The sequence below is a fragment of the Geotrypetes seraphini genome, chromosome 19 (assembly GCF_902459505.1).
Source record: "Geotrypetes seraphini chromosome 19, aGeoSer1.1, whole genome shotgun sequence".
Taxonomy (NCBI): Eukaryota; Metazoa; Chordata; class Amphibia; order Gymnophiona; family Dermophiidae; genus Geotrypetes; species Geotrypetes seraphini.
In genome coordinates this window covers 34,245,580-34,269,421 of record NC_047102.1, presented here as the reverse complement: position 1 = coordinate 34,269,421, position 23,842 = coordinate 34,245,580, and the positions used below count along the sequence as shown (strand labels likewise).

The window sequence follows — 23,842 nt, the reverse complement described above, 5'->3', positions numbered from 1 at the left end:
TTAGGATATTGGACATATATATAAAGCTTCAGAGTGAGTGTGAAGGCATATTCATTAGTTATCTTGAAAGCTCATCTGGCCTGTGGACCCATTTGAGCCCTGCCCTAGAGGGTGCCAGCAGTGGCAGTGATTTGAAGACACTGCCTGTGGCTGACCTAAAGCCTAACCTCTACTTCATTCCACTCCCTCTGATGCAACTTCCTGTTTCTAATGTGGCTGCATACAACAGAGGGAAGGCTCTAGGGCTGGTCGCAGGCAGTGTGTATGAACCGCTCTTAGTGCCCTCTAGGGATGGAGGGGCATGAGACAGAGGTGATGCTAGACTGCAGGAGGAAAGAGAGAGGAAAAGATTCTGGACCATGAGAAACCTACAAGGAACAGTGACTTCTGCACCCTTTATCACTGCTGGAAATGGTTTGAGATACCGGATCAGGGGAAAAGAGAGGGCCAACACAAAAGTCAGCTCAAAGTACCACAGTTTCTTGAGCTGGCCCTGTGTGTGGTATGTTAATAATTTTTTTTAAATACTCAACAAGGAAAAGTAGGATAACAACAGTGAATCAAAACAATTAAACCTGGAAGTCACCACCTATATAAACATCTCTTTTTGCACAAAAGAATGTGTTCATTTAACACATGCCAGAATATCCTTATTTAAGGTGAAGTCACTGTGTCACCCACCCTTCCCTTCCCTCACAGAAATGCCACCAAATGGGTAATACCTACAAATATTTTTTATTTTCATAGACGTCATGTAGCTTTAAGACGTGAGGATGTTCTATTAGCTTCAAGATGGCTATTTCCCGCTCCACCTGTAACAAAAAGAAAAAGATTACAGTCAACACCTTACAAGCTCAACAGTTGAGTCCCAAAGGAAGAATATGATACCTAGGAATGATCACAATCTGAAGCACATCAGCTCATTGGTTTAGTATGCCAAAATAAAATAAAAGGGACAGAGAAAGTTCTGAGAAAAGATGAAGCCTCATTGAGTAAGTTATTACCATATATACTCAAATATAAACCCATCCGAATATAAACCAAGGTAACCTTTTCCCCCCAAAAAGGGTTGACTTGAATATAAACTGAACTCGTGTCAGACTTGCCCCTTCTAGCCTCCAATTGTCAAATGACACTTTCTAACTATTCAGCTCCTTCCAAATCTTACATTCATTCAGACATTTATTCTTACCCCTGGCATCACCATAGTCTATGTAAATGTAAAGCACTTGAACTCTGCAGGGAGTGACAAAACAATTATTTTATTTTAACAGTATAAGACTAGCAAAAGTCAATTATTATTCTGGGGTCATTAAAACATGTTAACACACCATCAAAAAATATATAATATCTTTTCTAACTTGGTATCCTCTATTGATAGGCCTGTTTCTAACAGGCCTGTCTAGAAAAAACTGGGCAAAGGTGTCAGAGCTAAAATTTGCATCAGATTCCCGAATAAAACAGAAGTTTCTCCTGTTTATAATTCAATTTGCTCTCCCCCACATATAAGCTGTTTTCTCTGTCATGCAATATGGATAACTAGCCATTGTGTCCATCTGCTTCTCCTCTTCATTGGTCTTCATTCAATGTTTCTTTGCTTTCTGCCTCACAAAGGCAATACATTCCATGTCTTCTGCCACTTTAGTTTGGAACTCCATACCTTCCTATCACATTAAAAAATCTGAGCTTGGCTTGTTTCCATCAATACCAAATCTACTGCTATGTTTCTTGTTTATTAAAATTTAATGCAAACACTTATAGTTTCAAAGCGAATTGCAAATGTAAAAAAGGGGTAATAAAAACATTTCACACATATATTAACAAAAAAAGTAGACAGACTTACAGAAAAACAATGGGGAAAGAGGGTGGAACTCCAAAATTTTTGAGAAAGATAACATTGAAGGGTTAAACAATGTGGAGGGGCTAAAAGCATTCCCTTGGCTATTAAGTTGATGGACTTGAACTTGACATACATTTAAATAAGTTCAGTATTCTGCATGACAACCAATCGGGTTTTCGGTCAGGTTTTAGTACCGAAACTATTATTGCCTCCCTGTTAGATCACTTACACTCACTTTTTAGCCAAGGTGTAAGTGCTTTAATTCTGCTGCTCAATCTGAGCAGCGCCTTCGACTTGGTCGACCACACTATTCTTCTGGATTGCTTGGAATCCATTGGAATTACAGGAGATGTCCTGAATTGGTTTCATGGATTTCTGGGTAAAAGATTGTACCAGGTGTTCAAGGATGACAATTTGTCATATTGCTGGGAAAATTCTTGTGGGGTGCCGCAGGGTTCCCCTCTCTCCCCCCACTCTGTTGAACATCTATCTTGTTTCTTTGGGAAACCTGCTGCAAAGCTTAAAACTCAAGTTCTACATTTATGCCGACGACATTACTATTGTCATCCCATTAACTTGTTTGACACCAGAGTTCACAAGTCTTCTTGCATCCACCCTATGCCAAATTGAGCTCTGGATGATGGCTTTTAAACTGAAATTAAATAAGGAAAAAACCAAATTCTTTTTAGCATCGCCCAATGACAAGCTCAAAGAAACAAAGATTCATATGAATAGTTTGGATTATAACATAGACCAATCCATAAAAATATTAGGAGTAACGTTGGATAAAAATCTTACTCTGGATAAACATACCGATTTATTGATTAAGAAATGCTTTTTAGTGCTCTGGAAGCTCCGTACCATTAAGAAGTATTTTGATGAAGTTTCCTTTCGTTTGCTTGTGCAATCTTCAATCTTAAGTATTCTCGACTACTGTAATATTGTATATGGAGGGGCTTGTAAGAAAATTCTTAGAAAATTAAGAGTAGTCCAGAATACTGCTGTTCGCCTCATTTATGGCTAAAAAAAATGGGAGCATATTACTCCTTTCTACCAAAAATTGCACTGGCTGCCAGTGGAATCTAGAGTTATGTTAAAGTTTTCATGCATTTGTTTCAAAGTAGTTTTTGGTATGTCACCAGACTACTTGCTCCCTCATTTTTCTTTGAGTCACTTTAACAAGAATACACGGAGAGTACATCTGTTTACATAACCTTCCATAAAATCTTGTCACTACAAGAGGTTCCTCGAGAGAACGTTTTCATTTCAGGCCGACAAATTGAATACATGGCTCGGCAAAATGATGTTAGAAGCTTATTCTTATTTAGATTTTAGAAAATTGCTAAAGACACAAATATTTAATGTTCTTTGCTTTTTTAACACATCTTTCCAATTTTATTCACGTTTATTTTATCTTGATGTATTTATTAGAATTGTATGTATTGCTTTCCTGTTGTTAGCCGCTTAGAACCTTCCCGGTATGGGGGCATATAAATAAATTATTATTATTAACCTCTGCGAAAGGAGGTTTGATGCTATAGTTTCAATTATGTTCCCCTAGCACTAGTGTTGTTCATAGGTCATGACTGCTTGAAGTAATATGGAAACTTTCCCACTCCTGAAGTTCAAACTCTAATCAGCCTGTGAATAAAGTGACACCGGATCCCGGCAGTGCCAGGATAAGTTCCATCTCTGTCCCCAGATCATCCTGGCTCCATCCAGGATGATCAGCAAAGATTTTCAGCAGCTTACCCTGAAAGCAGACAACAATTCAAGTGCTATTGAATGTCGGGGGGGGGGGGGGGGCCTTTATTCCTGTACTTTGTCCTTCTGTAGGACAGAACTCTGAACTGCCCCTCTGAACATAAGCCACAGAATCAAACGGAAGAACTAGAATATCTCCATTACTGCTACCAAATCTTGCTGAAGGTGAATCGGCAAAGTGAAACACGCTGGAAATGATTTAGAAAAAACCCCAAACAACATGCAGCAGCAGCTCTCACAGCTGTTGTCCATACAAGGTGACATTTATATTTAAAGGACAATCATACCACAGATCCATTATAGCTGTAAGTTTGGAGGCCTCAGGGTGAGCTCTTTGAAGCAGAGCATCCCTTGGCTGGTTATAAAGTGAGTTTGCTGGCAGCGGAAGAGATGATATAGTCATTTGTCTCCTGGCAGCAGAGGACAAGCTGCCAAATACTGCCCTGAAATTCCCAGAGAATTATTCACTACTCAGAGGTCAGCACTGAGGAGGATCAAATGGAAGAATTGGGGGAAAGGAAAATTCTTTCCTCCTAGTGTTAACAGTGGGCAAGGAGTGTCACCATAAATTAATCAAAAACAATACACAGCATCTCATACAAAGAGTCAAATAACATTCAGTTTTTGTACTGTCCAAGCAACGAATGACAAATTGGGAGCACCATCATTGATGTTTATAAACATAAATGCATTTAGGAGGAGAGAGAAACAACATGACCCCTCTCTCCTGAGGAACATTTTGAATGGTCTTCCTTAGTGGAAGTGACTATGTCCTCTCAATTACTTTGGCCTTCCTGCGACTTATGTCAGAAGCACCCAACTCAGTTTTATCCCTCCCTGCATTTCAAGAAGGGGATCGGAATGTGCTGACCCAAGATCCAGTTCACGAGAAAAAGGAAGAGACAGAGAAAGAACTGGAACTTGCTCTTTAGGAAAAGATGCCATTTTGTCATCCAATGTATAGGGCACAAAGGCTTGAAGTTGACCTTCCATAAGCATTCTAGGCTATAAATAGCCACAGCGTTTTGTTTAAAAACGGGGTGACGTATTATCCGGCGTGAGACACACCCCCTGCCTGATTGGCCAACTGCCTGATTGGGGTGTGTCTCACGCCGGATAATACGTCACCCCGTTTTTAAACAAAACGCTGTGGCTATTTATAGCCTAGAACGCCGCGGCCATGTTTCCTGACTAAAAATCTATAGCGGGAAGCATGAGTCGCTTGATATAAGGTATGTTTGAATGCTTGTTATATTTACTGGTGTAAATTCATTAGAAGTGTTCTAAATAAGATAAATTATAATATAATTTCACTATTGCAGGGGGATTCCTTGATACAGCCCATTCGGGGCGAAACATAGTCTATGTCGGAGTGCCTACCCCCACCCGCATAGATAAAAGATAAGTACTTTTTGATATGTTAAGTCAAATAATTATTAAAAACTAAAAATAAATAAACAAAAAATGTTATAGAGACCTATGATGACCATGGATGCCATAATTGGTCTGTATGCTCTTTGAAGAAACTAGACATACAGCACGGTTCTTCTGAGAAATGGAGGAAAGCATTGTTCCATGAAGCATCTGTCAATACACTGATTCACATTCTATAACCTATAAATAGATCAGGAAACCTGATTTCCTACAGGTTTCATGATCTTTTTCAAATAAAGCATGCTGGGGTAAATTTATCACTGTGTGATAATGTAGCAGTCTATTACCACTGTGCACAGAATTATAAACCAGAGGTATACAACTAGCTGAGAAACTTGATTGGAGTATCTTGCAATGTTTTACGATTCAGTGTATGCTCACTCAAACACAGATGGCAACAGATGGATCACTGTGTTAAAAATAGATCTTTTCCATTTATCTTCTCTGCTTATCCTCTCTTTGCACTTACAGTATTTATCAAGCTCTCATCAGGGAATGCTCAAACAATAATCTCTCCTAATTTCATTTCACTCCACCTTCAGTCAAGGAATCAAAAACTTCTCTTTTTTCACCCTACAATCTGTCTCTCATCAGAAATCAGTCATGCAAGAACTCCTTTGCTTCTTCTCATCTGACTCTCATCAAGAGACACAATGGCCCAGATGTACTAAACAAGTTCGAGAAGAGCGCATAGGTCCACTGTGGTCCAATTTTTGGCTGATTCCAAAAAGAGCGACTGATGCTCAAACAAGTTTGCATGCAAATAATTTGAGCGGAGGTTCATCATAATCCCTGTCTGATCCCGCCAATGAATTGCTGTGAGAACGACTCTCACACATGCGCAGAGCCAGCTGGGCAAGCCCAAACAACTGAGATGCAGGGGAAGCCCCAAAGAAGTCTCCTACCACTCAGCTGTTCGAGGCAGGAAACCTTTTTTTTTTTAATGGACACAGATGTTACCCACGCACAATATCTGTTTCCATTTTTAAAAAGTCGAGCCGGACCCCCATCCCAACAACAGCCGTCACCCCCCCTCCACCAACAACAACTGTGAGTCCCTGAATCCCCCGACAATGACTGCCACCCCATGACAGTGATGCATCCAGAGAGACAGGAGGGATGCCCACTCTTTCCTGCCTCAGCAACTCCATTGCACATCCGGGCCAACACCCCACCCCACCCGACAATCCCCCCCTCCCACCACCCCACAAACAAGACCCCAAAAGACAGCCCTGGTGGTCTGGTAGGTTCTGACCTGACCCTAGTCCACCAGGGCTGTCTTTTGGGGGGATAGTGGGAAGGGGGGTTCTTGTAGGAGAGGTGTCGTGGGAGCATCACAACACTGTATCTGTGCCCATTAAAAATAAGGTATGGCATGCTAAAAATATATTAATTTCAGGGCTGAACTATTGGTACTTGGTCTTGACCAGTTGCTTTTTTCGGATCACTAAAAGCAATCTTTTTTTTTTCTGCATCATGAAGCCATGTTAGAGCATCGATCGCTCTGCTAGGTTACATGATATTTCAATATCAATTACAGGTACCTTATTTGCATAGTCGGATCAGAGAATGAGCAATCATGCACAAAACCATGCGGTGAGCCGTTCTGTGCATCAGGTCGGCAAATCTGATAGTCGCTAAATCAGTTTAGTGACGATCATGGACTTTAGTGCATCTGGGTCTTTATCTTTAATTCCCACCCACCCCTATCCCTGCTTTTGTACTGGTGATTAGGGCAAGGTTTTCTTCATGTTTCCCGTGTAAATGTTTTATTTGTATAAATATGATACCTACATCCTTTATGATCTTGTGCATCTTGAGAAGTTTCTTCTTGAGATATTTTTATTAAAAGAATATACAGTTTATATTACAACAATGGATAACATAGGCTCGTAATGAAAAAAAGTCAATTGATGGTATGTGAAATTTACGCTAACACCCACTTGAAACTGTACAGGATACATCTCATCTTTAAAAGAGGTACCGTGTTCAGCACCTGTTAACTTATAATTAGGGATTCTATTCCTAGGTGTTTATAAATTGTAAATGTAAGTGTTTGTTCTCCTGCTAATTAGGAGTTCTTTGAAGATACAAAAATTGGTGCTTGTGTTTTTTGCATCACAGGAGCTATTACATCATTTTTTTCACAAAATAAAATATATATACATTTGAGTCACTTTGGAGGACTTGGCACAAAAAAGAAACAGAAAAAGAGGAGAATACAAGAAAGCCGAGGTGAGAAAAGGAGGGGAAGGGATTGGGACTTGTATACCACCTTTTTGTAGTTATACAACCACACTCAAAGCACTTTACAAACAGGTACTTCAAGCATTTTCTCTCTCCCAATAGGCTCACAAGTTCCTGGAGGAAAAGTCCATAGGCTGCTGTTGAGACAGATATGGGAGAAGCCACTGCTTGTGGCATGGAATACTGCTACTATCTGGGTTTTTGCCAGGTACTTGTGACTTGAATTAGCCTCTGTGAAGACAGGATACTGGGCTAAATGGACCATTGGTCTGACCCAGTAAGGCTAGTCTTATGTTCTTATCTAATGTACTAGGCAAACCACTAGGGAAATGGTGTTTTCTCCAGCATCTATGCAAGAAACAGCTATTTTAAGTATTTCATTGAACAAATAAACATTCGGAATATAAAGAGTATGCAAAGTGTCTTCATTACTAATATACTGTACAGTAACAATCAAATATAATGCAACCACAATTTTCTCACTTTCATATATGTACTCTATGATAGAATCATCTCTGGGAGTGTGATAACCAACTGGTATATAAAAAAAAACAAACCAAATCCCCTCCCCCACCCAACTAGTTATTTTTATTTATTAAATTTTCAATAGGGATGTTAACAGTATTTATCAGTTATAACAGAAAATCAGAAGCCCCGTTTATATGAACAGAGATACTAGGTAGCTCTGGGATAGGATGAGCCTATCTTAAGTTATTCCACTGTATGTTCTAGGAATTTGAAGTTCTGACTTCCCTAACAGCAAAAGAAGTTCATGAATAGGACAAAACTAAGACCTCCTTTTACGAAATTGCAATAGCAGTTTCTAGTGTGGGAAGCCGCACTGAATGGCCCGTGCTGCTCACAACGCTCATTGAGTTCCTAAGAGCGTGGGGAGCAGCGCGGGTCATTCAGCGCGGTTCCCCGCGTTAGAAACTGCTATTGCAGTTTCGTAAAAGAGGGGGTAAGACTTGCTTTATTTATATCTGTCCCCAAAGACACTAAGATCAGTTATTCCTCCCAGTCTGAACTGTATCTCATTTCATTCAGTCTAAGGAAGATTAAGGCATTAAAACATGACTTAAAGCCTTGGCATTCAAACTGCATGGTGTAAGAAGCATGGAAGCATATACTAAAAATGGAAGCAAAGAAAATTTTTATTTTTTTTTTCCTTTCCTCCCTACAAATAGTATTCAGAGTGTCATAAATACTGCACTCAATCAGATTTGCAAATGAGATCTTTCTGCTGCATCTGGAGAGAATATAAGCTGGTGATGAGACACCTGGAGAGAGAGAAAATATCACACCAATTCTCATGCCAAATGCAGCACTGCTAAAAATAAATCTTTTTATGAATAGGAGTTTATTTCTTCAGGCACTATATAAACATATTTATAAAATTCCAGGGATCATAAAGAAAAATTCATGTCAGCAAATGTCACATACTGTCTCTTGGGATAAAGACATACTGGGACAGTTAGAACATTCTGCACTGAGAAGAAGATTCTCAAAACTTCACGATAAAATTCAACAGGTTCTTACCAAGGTCGCTATAGTAATGATTTCCAAAAGGTGAGACATTCTCAAAAGACCCCACATGCAAATGAGGTTGACCTAGGCTCGCTAAATTTACTTGAGATGAGTTGCTGGTGGTAGCAATCAGCACATGCGCAGAATACACCCGCATATTAAAAAAATAAAAACCCACCAAACCAAATCAAAGATCAGCAGGAGAGATGCCCACTCTCTTCCACTGTGCTCTCACAACCTCCAGACACTCACCCCTCAGAGCGGGATGGAAGCCCACTCTCTCCTGCCGTGTTACACAATCCCCTGAACCTTCTACCCTCTATCTTGCAGTGGGACAGAATCCCAATCCTGCTGCACAATCCCGACACTACTACCCACCCACTTCCACCCTGCAGCAGGAGAGATGCCCACTCCCTCCTGCCGTCGTTCAGCCCCCAACAATTCCTCCCATGCTCCCGACAACCCCCTGCCCCTCCCTATATTATTCACAAAGTTTGGCCAGAGGGGTCTTAAGCGCCTGGGCCAATCAGAGCTTTAGGCTCCTCCCTGGCACATCCCAGGATGCACTGGGAAGGGGAAGGCCCACCATTTTGTTAGAGGCAGGCCTTCCAGTCGAAGCAGGTAGGCATCCTTTCAGCCTGACTTCATGGATAAGGTAGGGAGGGGTGGGAGGGTCATCGGGGGGTGGGGGGTGGAGTGTGAGTTGTTGGGGGGTGGGCAAGGGTTTAGCAAGCACCTTTAAGGTAGGGTTTCAATTTAGAAAATATGGACCCCTAGCCTCGCCCAGCCCCGCCTCATTATGCACCAGTCCTGCCCCAATCCCACCCTAGCCTTGCCCCCTGCTCTCGTCGGGCAGGATGGCATCCTCAAAATAAAGGTCGTCCAAGTGCCGATAATCAAAACTTTTTTTGGACGTATTCAGAGACTTTTTAAGCCTCTGAATCCCACTGTGCGCCCTGAGCTCAAAGGGGTGGTTTTTGGAGGACTGGTTAGGGCAGGAGATGGGCAGCATATGAGCTGACCTAGACTTAGTCATCCTGCAGCGATAATCGAAAGTTTTACGAGGTTCCCTGGACAGAACTTATAACTTGTGACTTAGACGATGTCAAAGCAGGTATAAGTGCCAAATTGGGTCGCCACTGAGCTGATCGCAGCAAGAGATCGCCCTGCTGAGATCAGTTTAGTGGCCCAGGAAACCCATCCCCCTCCCACCCACGAAGACTACCAGTAGGAGGGATGCCCAATCCCTCCTGCCGGACACTCCTGAAGCTGCCTGCAAATATCATCAGCAGGAGGGATGCCTAGACCCTCCTGTCCCCCTCCGAAAACATTTCTGGCAGGAGAGATGCTCAGTCCCTCCTGCCAGACACTCGATTGGCCAGATTCCTTAGGCTACCCCTAAACAAGGAGAATGTGGGGAACTCCCCGACTTATTAAGTCTTTCCTGCTCTGCAACAAGAACAGTTAATTAAACCAATGGACAGTTATCAGAAACAACAGTGGAACCAAACAAGCCACCTACTTAAACACAACCATCATTAACAATTATGCAGTTCCTACAGCTTCTCGCAATAATTTTTGTTGATAACTCTTCTTACTTGTGTAACAGAAGAACATTAAGCACCTTCATTCTTTCTTGGTTGATCATAGACAAATTTCTGGAGATACCTATATAAGCCTGAGGAAGAAAGCAGGCTAATTTAACATCTGACAGGGCAGGCCATCAAGCCTACTGTACCCTTATACTGGAATGAAGATTATCGAGGTAAGAACCTAATCTTTCCTTCCAGGGCAAAGGGTAGGCTTGACCAGTGGGACATACCAAAGCAGTCCTCCCAAGTCTAGGGCGGGGCAGATGAGCCTGCTGCGAACATCTAGGACCCAAACACGGTGTCCAATTATGCCATGATGTACACTCCATAAATCTAGTGCAGGTATGAAGGGTAGACCAGACAGCTACTCTACAAACCTCTGCAGGTTGAACTGCCCAGGATTCTGCCCATTAAGAGGCCACGCCTCTGGTGGAATATTTATTTTATTAATTTCTTCCATTTGTGCCACTAGGCGACATTACTGAGGAAGGGGTAAGAAGAGGGAAGGGAGGACTATGGAGGGCAGGAAGGAAGAGAGGAGAGAAGCATGTCGAATATTTCATAGAAATTCTTAACTTTACAGATAGGAGTACCATCTATGTAAATTGATATCAAAATGAATTAAAGGAATATGTAAAAAGGAATAGAAGGGAGGACTATGTGTTTTATGTTTGATTAACAGGGTCTTGATAACGTTTATTTTGCCCACTCATGCTTTCTTATCAATTTCTAATACGATTGGCTGAACTTGTTTTTCCCTATCCTATTGTTGTAACCCTTAGAGTCTCTTCTATTAAACTGCGCTAGCAGTTTCTAGCGTGGGGAGCCGTGCTGAATGGCCCGTGCTGCTTCCAACACAGCTCCCCGCGCTAAAACCGTTAGCGCAGTTTAGTAGAAGAGGGGGCAAGATAAGCGACCATATCAGATTTTAATCAACTTAATTCACATTTATTTGTGTTGCGTTATTCTGATCTGCTGCTGCTGTTGTTGCTGCATAGGCCAAAGTGTACAGAGCTTTCACTGCCTCTTCTTCTTCTGGTAATCATTTGCCAATGTAAACGTATAAATCCAGACACATTTTTACTGCGATTATCTACAGTCATAGCATGCCAGTTTTTGTTTTTTTTTTACTTTTTCTTTGAGTGGTGGTTTTATCCATTGGACACTCTAGCTACAGCAGCCACCATATGGTCATTTATGGACCAAGGAAAAATCTGAGTTCTCCTCTTGAGGAACAAGAAAGAAGGATGAACGGAAGCCAATGTACCTTGGACAATGAGTATTTCATAGTGACACTGTAGCACTTTGAATACTAGAGATTAGAGGTAACATGGAGGTAACCCAGAGCTCTCGTCAAAAAGAATCATTAATCTTAGCCCCCCCCTTTATAACAACTAAATGGTTATGTCGTACAGTACTTGTTAGAGCATTATTAAAGGCTTACTTATCACGTTCCAGCCTAATTGCTATAGAAACTGATGGCAACAGAGGAATTGAAGGATAGTGCAATTATTGTCCTGTACAAACCAAATGAGACTAGACGGTAAGAACAAGTGCCAAAATGCAACTCAGAAGGCGCAGCCTACTATTAATAGCATGGAAGAAGGAACCTAGAGATCAAATATTTCCTACCATATTGACCATGAGACCTTGGACAAGTCATCTTGATCTTCAATTACCTCAATCTACTCAAATATATTTACTTGCCTAGTCAGCAATTATGCTATGCAGGTGTCAGGAGGTGAGATATGATCAAAGTCTATAGAATCCTGAGCGGAGTAGAACGGGTACAAGTGGATCGATTTTTCACTCCTGTCAAAAATGGCAAAGACTAGGGGACACTCGAAATTACAGGGACATATTTTTATAACCAATAGGAGGAGGTTTTTCTTTCACTCAGAGAATGAACTTGAAACTTCAGCACACCGGCCTGTACTAAAAATCGCTTTCACAGTTTTGTAAAAGCAGGGGGGGGAGGGTTGAATTAAAACTAACAGTGGATTAGATGTTAAGGATTAGGGTATGTCAATTCTGGACATGTCCTAACACTAGTGGAAAAAATGGTACACTTTCATGTGGAGAATCAACAACTAGCATTACATTTTGTGTAATTTGTTATTTACTACCTAGGAATTCTAGGACATCATGCAAAAATACATATTACTGAAACAGATTTAAGTACTCTGATAATAGTCATTATGTATTTGCATTGCTTATTAGTAGATTTCTAAGCATAATTTGAAAGGAAAGAATCTGAAAAACTTAAAAACGATTGTAGAATTCTGTGTTGGGTTTTATAAGGTAAACTGGTTTAATATAAAAATAAATAGCAATTGGACACAAGGTCCCAGGCATCTCCTCTTCTAGCTGCAATTGTTGAAAGAATGTCGTTGCTAGAGAATGTGGTGATAGTAGTTAGCTTAGCAGGTTCAAAAAAAGGTTTTGATAATTTCCTAAAAGAAAAGTCCAGAAATTATTACTGTATTAAGATGGACTTGGGAAAATTCACTGTTTATTCCTAAGATAAGTAGCATAATATCTGTTTTACTCGTTGGGTTGTGTCCTGGGTTGGCCACTGCTGGAAACAGGATACTGGGATTGATGGGCCTTCGGTCTGTCCCAGGTTGGCAATTCTTATGTTCTTATGTGAGCCAAGTATAGGACAGTCAAGCCATTGTGACGTCACTGCTGAGGTTGGCTCTAAGGCATTGGTGGAATGAGGCATTATGACATCACAATCTCAGCTCTGGAATGTTGCTACTATTTGGGACCTGGCATTAACTTTCTACACTTCAATAGAAAAGTCTAAAATGCTGTTTTTGCATTACTGGTCCCCTATCAAGCTGTAAAATTGTGGAACTTACTGCTGGTCTCAGTAAGAGAGGTTAAACACTAGAAACTATTTCAAAAAAGGTTAAAAGAAACAAAACAAAACCCAAAAACAACCAACCAAAAACCTATTTTGGATCGGAATCATTAGGTTAAGTATAATATAGTTTTGAAGTGTTTATTAGGGGGTTCCTGGGTATGCAGAGTTTTTTCTTCAATTGTTAACTGCACTGAAGTGTAGGAGGTACGAGGATATAAATGTCTAATGTAACCAAGATAGTATTTTCTGGAAATACAGTATTGAAAGGCTCATTATGACTCTCTTGATCAAAAGTAGACTACTACTGATCTGCAGATGGAGATTTGGGAGGAAGCAGGTATGAAAATGTATTCACAGTATGCAGACTACATCCAGCAGTGTTTTGTACTGAGAAATACCTCTTACAAAGCATTTAGAACCACTTTTCACACGATGATCATTGTCTGAAATGTTTACAGCACAAAGCAACATTAGAACACATGTTCTGGCTCTGTCCTTTGATGATTCAATTTTAGAAAACTGTTTGCACACACGTTTCTCTCTTAAAGCAATCTTGTTGGTCCTCTATCAATTAGCCGCCTGACTGAAGAGACTGAACATAGCTCAAGAAAACTATCCATAGGGTCTCCATGAGTTGAAATGGATGTGCTAGCACAGAATAAAGACTAAATGTAGAAAATAAGGAATATTTAATAAATATTTAAGTAACATAGGGCTCCTTTTACAAAGTCACAGAAGCCATTCCCCCACGGCAAATGCACTGAAGATTATTCAATTCCTATGTATGATATATAGGAAAATCATGAGTTCTATCTAGCTTATTGTCGAGCATATACATCATACACAACAAGGAGTATCTGCACATACAGTAAACTCTCAGTTATCCAGCACCATGGGGATTGGTGGATACCCGATAACTGTAGTTTCCAGTTGCTTGAGAGTCACTGTAAAACTAGTTTTATCTCCCTTCCCACCTTACTCTATGATGTCCCCATCCCTACTTGTAGGTCAAGCATCTGTTCTTCCCTTCTTTCTGGGTCATTTTCTCCCCCCCCCCCTTCTCCCCACACTTATGGGTCCAGCATCCATCCATCTCCCATGCCCTACACCCTGCAGGACCAGTATCTATGTTTCTTCCTCCCCCCAACACTTATGGGTCCAGTATCAATGGCAGCTGGTCCTGACAACACCCAACCCTCCCTCCTTCTGGTCCCTGAAACAGCAGGCAGGCAGTCCTGACAACCCCCTCCCTCATCTGAAGCTGCAGACCCTGTCCTGACAACCCTCCCTTCCTCACTTACCCGAAGGAACAGAGCTGGTCCTGACAACTCCTCCCCCTCCCTTATCTGAAGCAGTAGCAGCAGCTGGTGATCAGAGGCAGCGTCGTAAACAGGCTGCTTCTGGCCAGACCCGGGAGAGCCTTTTTCTCTGCTGCGTCGGAAGTGACATATGCAGCACTGTATATCACAACACAGAAGAGACAGTCCCTGCTCAAAAGAGCTTACAATCTAGCCAAGACAGACAAACTGGACAAGAAGGTTCATTAATACACAGTGCTTGAGTACCTGAATAAATTCATGTAAACGGTTCTGAGCTCCCCTGGGAGAATGGTATAGAAAATTGAAAACATAAATCGATAAATGTGTAGTAGCGCTATAGAAATGATCAGAAGTAGTAGTAGAAACCATAAAGGCGAATTGTTCTAGGATTAGTCCCATAAGCAGTAGTGGCGCTGTAACTAGTATCGTAACTAACGGTACTGCTGTGTAATGAATTGTGAACAGTTTGATCATTTAGACAGAATATAATTCATCAAAGAAATTACGATCTCCTGTGATAAGTGGTAGATAAAGAAAACCTCACCAAATCAAACTAAGAAGAGCTGAGAGTTTTCTGATCATGTGGTACAGCTAAGTACACTGAGGGCTCCTTTTACTAAGCTAGATGCTAACGCCAGCACTGAGCTGGCGTTAGTTCTTGGCGCATAGCACGGCAATGCAGCGCGCACCTGAGTTTTGCAGGATTTCCATGTCTGCCATGGTTGTTATACAACTGTTATTGGTGCTTCCTAGCCTCCAATCCTAGAAGCTATGAATACTCTTGTCCTTCCCCCGTGCCTACTGCATTTTAAGTACAGAGCCTTCTCCGACTGCTTTATCAATCCTTTTTCCAATAGATACTAGACAGCAGTTTTCTACATGGAGCTGATGGAGTTCTCTTGGCTGTTTACAGTCTATAAAGAGGTCAGAAAGATCAACATAAATTCCAACTAATAGGCCAATTGAAGATGACTTCCAATGACACCCACTGGTCATAAGTCAGAGGTTACTACCACATGTGTAAGTTTGACCTTCTCATCCATCCGTGTCTGCTATCTAGATGAATGTGATTCTATGAAGGGAAAGCATTGATTTTGCTAGTCTCCTACTGTAACTAGGGAAAAAGTGATTGATGGGATGGTTGAAATGCATGATGTCGTCCTCCTTCTGTCTCCTCAGCACTGAGCTGTCACTTCTCCTCTCCAAGTCCCAATGCACGAGATGGCAGCCGGCTCCTTCAAAACAGCACTCCAGAGTTATGTTTTTTTGAGCACAGACAGACAGACAGAGCTTTTGAGAACAGGATTTCTGACCTGAATAAAGTGTTAATTAGGGTTGTCTGAGGAAGGTAGAGTAGCTGTAAAATTCACCAGGGTAATCTGATTACTGTGTTAGTTTCAAAGGGTCTGTTTGTAGCAGTCCCCTAAAATCAAACAAGATGCTAGGAATGATTAAAAAAGGGACTGTTAACAAGACTAAGGATGTTATATTGCCCCAATGTCGCTACAGCTGCTACTGCCATCAGAACAAGAAAAAGTGAAGATAATAAGGTGCTGGTGGCCTGTGTATTTTAGGGTTTGTACTTCTTGTATTATTGGAGTATGTATTGTTGATGAAACATAGAATATGACAGCAGAAGAGGGCCGGCGGCCCAACAAGTCTGCCCACTCAAGAACCCTCCCTCCCTGGTGTACCCATCTTTTATGCATAACCCTGTAGCACCCCCACCTGTTTGTCCCATCGACTTTTGACGTCGAGTACGCTACTAGCCTCGACCACCTGGCGTGGAAGTTTATTCCATCGATCAATCGCCCGTTTGGTGAAGAAGTATTTCCTGGTGTCACCATGAAATCTTGGTAATGTAATCTATGTAATGTTTGATGTAATGTTATAGTTTTTGTATGTAAGTTTGTAACCCGCTCTGGGTAAGGATGGGAAACAAATAAACTAGCCCCTGCAGTTTCCTCCCAGCCATTTCAGGAGAGAAGGATGGGTGACAATGACTAGAAGCAGGGAAAGAGTAAACGTGGCTCTACCGTGTTTCCCCGATGATAAGGCAGGGCCATCAAATAAGACATCCCCCCCTTTTTAGAAAAAAATGTAAAATAAGGCACCCCCCCGCAAATAAGCCACCCACCGATACCTGCGCTTACCCGAATCGGGTGGTACGGTGGGTGACTCCGTGTGGTCCCTCCGTCTACCATATTTGCCTCCATGGCTGCGTGCCGCGCCTCGTCATGAAGTGAAGAGGAGGAAGTGACAGGACTGCAGCGCGCGCACGTGACTCCGCGCAAGGAAACACAGGCAGCTTCCCTCATCCCTCCCTAACGGAGACTGCAGGAGTTTGTTCACGGCCAGAACATCCAATACAGGTAATACAATTCTGGTTTTTTTCAACAATAACTGTGTACTGTAGTCTTCTTCATGGGTAAATAAGGCATCCCCCCGAAAATAAGCCCTAGAGCATATTTTGGCCTTCCAAAAAAAATAAGACAGTGTCTTACCATCGGGGAAACAGGGTAGGAGAGACCAAATAATCCAATGAGGGGCCCAGAAATGAATGTTTTCCTAGGGTCCAATATTGTGTTAATCTTATCTATTGAGTTGTACGCTTCCCGAGATAAGAAACTGCAGGAAGACAGTTACACTAATTTGGGCTGCCAGGAGCGAATAAAATGCAACCATAACCCCAACAACAATAATCAGCATAACCCACCCACACAGAGGAAAAATATAACTAAACTATCATTAAGCAAACAGAAGATCTGTATCTGTATCATTTATTGTGAAATTTAATTGAAATGTAATTGCTGGTTTTGAGAATTTTACTCTCACTGGCTTTTCAATTCAATAAAGATATTTTCAAAGAAAGAAAGAAAAATGCTATAACTATACAAAATGCATCTGTTAGGACCTGCACTTATCACATTTCCAGATGCAAATCTGCACGTGATCTATAGCCAGCATTACTATGGCCCCTGGAGAGCACCATCTTATTTCAAATAGGATAGGGCAGGGCTACTCAGCTCTGGTCCTTGGGGTCCACAGGCAGGCCAGGTTTTCAGGATATGAACAATGAACATATATACAATCTGTATGCACTGCTCCTTGGTGTGCAAACCTCTCATGAATATTCATTGTGAATATCCTAAAACCTGGCCTGTCTGTGGATCTCCAGGATCAGAATTGAGTAGCTCTGGGGTAAGGCAAAATCACACAAACTGGAATGGAGAGATAGAGGATGTTGTTGAAGATGCAGTGGGAAGATTAGTACTTAAGCAAATCAAGAGAACAGGATGAGGGGTTTCTATCATATTGGAGACAAATTTGGTTCAGTGTGCTAAAAATAAAAAAGGCTGAGAAAAACTGCCAAATTTTGGTCCTATCAGCTGATGTATCAAATTAACTTCTGTAGTAGACAACACACAGCATAATAAATGCATAGTAAACATTAGCTAATCCACAGCAAGGTAATGAAGCTTCAGCTTCTAACCTACATGCTGCTGTCTACAGTGTGATAAATCTACCGTGAAGTTGGATGTGGTACAGAAGGGTTAGAGAAAGCCTCCACCCCCGACCTAGATCTCCTGCTCCTAATAGCTTTTTGCATGGCTTCCTGGTAGTCTTGAGGCTCTCTCCCTACAACTGCCAAATTGATCCTACCTCTTCTTGCCCCACTTCAACACAACTAAAAAGCCCTGTTGGTCTAACGCCCCCCCCTCCCTGTCCTCAATCAAATCCCCTCCCCTCCCATGACTTCGAAAAACAATCCTTACTAGACCCAACCCCCTTCTCCAGTTCATGCCTTTGAGGCTGCCAATTTTTCTTTTGGTACTTTGGGTGGGAAAAAAATCCCTATGAGGCACCGGCACTAGGGATTGGAGGTTTGGCTCAAGGAGGGAGCTGTTGCAGATACAGGTTTTTGGTTTTTTAAAAATGTTACCCTTTCCGTCAGTGTGTAAGAATCGATGCTCCCGCAGTGATAGGAAGGGTGAAATTTTTGAATGAGCTACGCAGATTACTGCTGTGATATTAACGCAGCAGGAATTTGCAAACTTATTTATTATAGCATGCTACCATATTTTTGGATTGTTAATTTTACAGTAGAAGTCACATGTAGCTTTCTGGACCAGCCCCCAGGTAATGCTGTCAAAGGGTACAATTTTAGCAGTGAACACTTTCTTTCAAAATGATCCCACTTCATAGTAGGAGACCTCAAAGAGAGAGAGAAAGAGGAACCAGCTATGGCTATTGGTAGCCAGTGGGATAGCAGATAAGCTGTTGCTCTACAGTGGCAATGTTACGGGGAGAAGGGCATCCATCACTCGGCAGTAGCAGGAAATGAGCGACAAGAAAGCAGGGCTGCTCAACAGTGACGAAGGAAGGAGGGCTAGTGCCTGAAGCACGGCACTGCTCAGCCGCAGGGGCAGACAAGGATGGTTCCTGGAACATATTGCAACTGAAGTACGGCACTTTGTTCTGAGCTATCTATGACACAGCAGGAGTAGAATGGAATAACTCAAAATAGTAAAGGTAAAAAATGGAGATGAGGTCAGTAGTATGTTTATTGGATTTTTATATACAGCCCCCTCATAAAAACATCGAGATGATTTACAAGAAAATAGAAAGAAAATGGGAAAGATACATGAAAAAAAACACCATCTGACTCCAGCCGGCAAAATCTAACCATCTGAGCTGAACACTTAAGCAAAGAGATGTGCTTTAAGGAGAGCAAGAAATTTCAAATAGGATCGTTCTGAAAGGAGATTAAAAAGGAGAAAATTCCATAACAGGGGGACAAAAGCCCCCCCCCCCCCGGCATCGACAGACAGCAACACGGCCTTCCGCCGGCATCAAAAGCAATGCGGCCAAGGCAGCTCCAAGAAGGTCCCACAATGAATACGTCTGCCGGTCCATCCCCCTCCTACGTCACTTACTTCTTCCGGCAGACGCAGTCATCGTGGGATCTTCAAGGAGCTGAGCCAGCCATGTTGCCGTTGATGCCGGCGGAAAGCAGTGTTGCTGTCCGTCGATGCTGGGGTGGGGGGGGCTGGTCAGTGTTGTCATTGTCAGGTGGGGGCTCGTTGCCAGATGGGGTATTTCCGTTGGCATGTGGAAAGGGTGGTGGAGGGAGAGAAAGGGGACTGATGCTGATGGAAGTGGGGGGAAGGGAGAAGAGAAAGTGAAATGCCAGACCATGGGGGTGTGGGTGTGGGAGAGTGAAGGGGAGAGGAGAGAGATGCCAGACCATTAGAGGAGGAAAGAAAGAAGATGGATGCCAGATCAATGGGGGTGAAGAAAAGATGGAAGGAGGAGGCATACAGTTTCTGGAAGTGGCACAGAAGGACAGAAGATGAAAAGAAGAGAGTGACAAGAAGATGAGGAGAGCAGAAACCAGACAAGACAAAAGTAGAAAAAAAAATTATATTTATTTTTTTGCTTTAGGGGACATGCATCGCTGTTTCTGTGGTGTTGCATTGTATGCAGAGTCTAGCTTCTTGGTGGTTTTATTTAACCTTTGTCTATGTATTTCTTTTTTATCCCCCCTTTTACAAAACTGTAGAGCATTTTTTTAGTGCTGGCCGTGGCTAAAAACCACACTATAGTTTTGTAAAAGGGGGAGAGGTTAGTTTGTGACTACATATTTCATACAAGGTGAAGGTGTTTTCTGTGTTCTGTTTGTATGAAAGACATGGTTTTTCGTTAGTGTTGACTAGCCTTGATTGGCAAAATGCATCAGGCACCTTGAATTAACCTGATTTGAATCTCCTTATTTTCTGCCAATCTTCTTTTGTTTCACGTTGGATTGTTTGGTGGACTGCTTGCCTTGTTGTTTCGTTGCAAGTTAGAGTAGCAGGCTAGGAACTAGGGAAGCCAAAAGTGATATCCTGTTTCTCCCACTGACACTCCTTGTGACCCTTGTAACCCTGTACAATCCTCCACTGCCCCAGGTACGTTAGATAGATTGTGAGCCCACCGGGACAGATAGGGAAAATGCTTGAGTATCTGATTGTAAATTGCTTAGATAAACTTGATAGGCGGTATATAAATACCTAAATAAATAAATAAATAAATATTAGAGAAGATGAGAGCGGGGGGAATAGAATAGATACATTCAGTTATAAGGAATGTATGAGAAGGAGATTCTAGACTAGTAAGTCATGGCTCTAAAAGAACAGACTCAAAAGCAATGTTAGATAACTGCACTTCTCAGAAAAGGTGGTGGATGATGCATGGAATGGCCTCCCAGGGTATCTGGATTTTAGATTTCATTGCTCACCTTTCTATAGCAGGGATTAAATCATAAGCCCTCTTGGTCAAGTTAAGTTTTGTACTTGAGACAATAGAGGGTTATTTGATTTGCCCAATGTCACAAGAAGTGTCAAGTGGGAGAAACAGGATTTTATCTTTGGTTTCCCTAGTTCCTAGCTGGCTACTCTAACCATGAGACTATACTTCCAGTGGAGAAGGTGAGGCCCAGACACATACAGGAAGGTCTAGTATAAAAAAGGAGAATCCTTGATTTCAAAGACACAAAGCGGAAGCCAGAGAAGAAAACTATGATGATGGCCCTTTTGGGCCTCTTCTACCATCACATCCGAAGCTTCTGAGTTTAGTGCATTTTGCTCCTCTTAGCCCAGTTCATAAGAAATGTTTCCCTCACCCACCAAGAACCTGCTTTGACATTGCAGAAGGACTGAATGCTATGGTATGATATATTAGCGGTGCACAGCAGGGCTGAGCAATCCCTGAAGGCACAGCGAGATGAATGTCTAGACGGTAAGAATATAAATGGATACACAAATCTCTAGTATTCATTAGAGACAGATGCGTTGGAGGTGAGGAGGATCACCCAGACTCCTCCCAAGTGAGAACAAAAGCATTACTCCTCTTTGAAGGTTGACTAGCAGAAATGAACCTGGAACCTGCTTCTTTTCTATTCTCACCTTGTGGTTTCTCCAATGTCCTCACTGTAGCTCTGTGGAGCTTGTTTGGACAGCACAGGGTAGATCAGAGGTAGAGTGTTACATTGTTAGAATGGGCAGTGAGTGCTGTCTAAGGCTAAGTTAGTTGCAGAAGTGGCATGACAAAAGCAGAAGGACACAAAATGTTTTTTGAAAAATTGGGGCATTTTGGTTTTTTTTAAATATTGGAAAACTATACTAGATTTAAAAGGATGGAAACTGATTTCCTTCACTTGCCCATTGAACAGATATAGCAGGCTAATAAATGTGTTGCCTAAATCAACTACTACAGCATAGGCTCAAAATAGACAGTGGAATGGTGCTAGCTTTTTCCATGTCCTTACATAGTAATATAATAAATCTCAGCAGATAAACACCTGCATGGTCCATTCAGTCCACCCACCAAATTGGCCAGAGTGGAAGCTTCTTCAAGACTAAATAAACCCTGGTGTACTTAATCGCTAGCCCCTTCTTGCCAAATTTGGAACAGAAACCATAGAATTTTCCCTAGCACTGGTCCTACTTCCCAACTATTAAAGTTGCCATTGAAGCCCATTCCAGCCTTGATCCTGATTGGGCAGGGTGAGGATGGGGGTGAGTGGGTTGTCTTACTTTCTAACTTCTGAAGCTGCCATCAAAGCTCACTCCAGTTATAAGGTTTTGCTTTAATTGGATTCCATTCTTTTTTTGTATGGGGATCTTCTGTGTTTACCCACCTATCTTGAATTATGTCATCATTATGTCACGTATTGAAATTGTCTACAATAGTTTGTTTTAAGGACTCACATTACATGATACATATTCTGATGTTGTTTGTATATTTTTGTGTATGGACCTTCAGACCACCGTCAGGGTAAAAACCTCTGACCACAGAACTCTTCGTCGGTCCGTAGTTATGGAACCTGGGCCAATGGAGGAGGATAAAGTGACTTGTCCATGGTCACGAGGAGCACTGCTGGGTTTGAATCTGAAGCTCTAAGCACTAGGCCACTCCTCCACTCCTGCAAAAGCGCATTTCAGGCACCATTACTCTTTCTGTGAAAAACAATTTCCTGATGTTGTAGGTCACCTCATGACCTCTAGTTCTGCTGATCCTCAACTCTGAAAAAGTTTAGTTTGCATTTTAATACTCCTAACTTTCAACCCGCCAGGAGAACTAACAAGTCAATTTTGGAAGAGATCAGACCAGATATGTCACTCGAAGTCCCCACGATGAAGTTACGACTATCTTATTTTGGTCATACTGTTAGAAAAAGGGATTATTGGAGAAGCATATCATGCTTGAGAAGATCAAAGGAACAAGGCAAAGAGGGCGACCTGCAACTAAGTGGCTGGATACGCCGACAACTACTATGGGGATGATGCTGGAGGATCTCGTCAGACTAGCACTTGAGCATCTTCTTTTTGGATCTTTAATTCCATCAAGTCGCTAGGACCCAAGCCTGAGTTGATGGCACAACACACAACTCCAGCCCACTTGTAAAGTACCCATGTCTATTTTGTCACTCCCTCTGCAGTTCCTTACGTCAGCTGTCCTGTGTGCTTGTCTGATTAGATTGTAAGCTCTTCATGGTTACTGTAATGTATTGCACTTGGTGCATCCAGCAGCGCTATGGAAATAAGTAGTAATAATACTTTTTAAGTAAATGTCTGTATCATATCCACCCCATCCCTCCTTTCCTCTAGGACAGGGGTGTCCAACCTTTTGGCTTCCCTGGGCCGCATTGGCCGAAAAAATGTTTTTGGGGCCGCACAAATGCGCAAACACTGCAGCAAGACAGAGAAGGGAGCTGGCAAGATTGTAAACACCCGGGGGCAGCAGAGGAAAACACTGCATTGCCCTCGACCGGGGCCGCACAAAATACTTCACGGGGCCGCAGGTTGGACACGCCATCTTCCCTCATATATTAACCACAACACAGGTACTGAATGGGTAATGTTACAGTGCCAGCTTTCCCAAACATTTAATAGTAAACCAATCATTGTCACTTCACCAGTAGTAGTATTCTTTTCAATATGGCTGTAGCATTTAAAACAACACTGTATGCTTCATTATCTCCATATCAAAGCTTCTTGATAGTCCATGTGCCGATGCCACAGGATGACATCACACGCATGCATGTGTGTGATGTAATTGTGTGGTGTCAGCACATGCTTGGATTGCCTCCTGCCCGACCAAAGCAGGCAGCGTGGGGGCGGCGGAGCAAGGGCGGGACTGGGACATAGATGGGTGGGCCTGGGGCGGGTCTAGGGTAAATTTTACAATCGTAAAATCTGGCGACCCT

At 42.1% G+C, this 23,842-nt stretch overlaps 1 protein-coding gene across 6 annotated transcripts in view; it reads right to left on the bottom strand.

The window, feature by feature from the left end:
- The window catches only part of BRSK2 (BR serine/threonine kinase 2), a 310,234-nt gene that overhangs the window by 148,086 nt on the left and 138,306 nt on the right, over positions 1-23,842 (bottom strand). For all 6 annotated transcript variants that reach the window (XM_033928274.1, XM_033928270.1, XM_033928269.1 and 3 more), the window contains one exon: positions 727-812. In XM_033928274.1, coding sequence (XP_033784165.1) covers positions 727-812 — 86 coding nt within the window. The remainder of the gene's footprint in view (positions 1-726; positions 813-23,842) is intronic.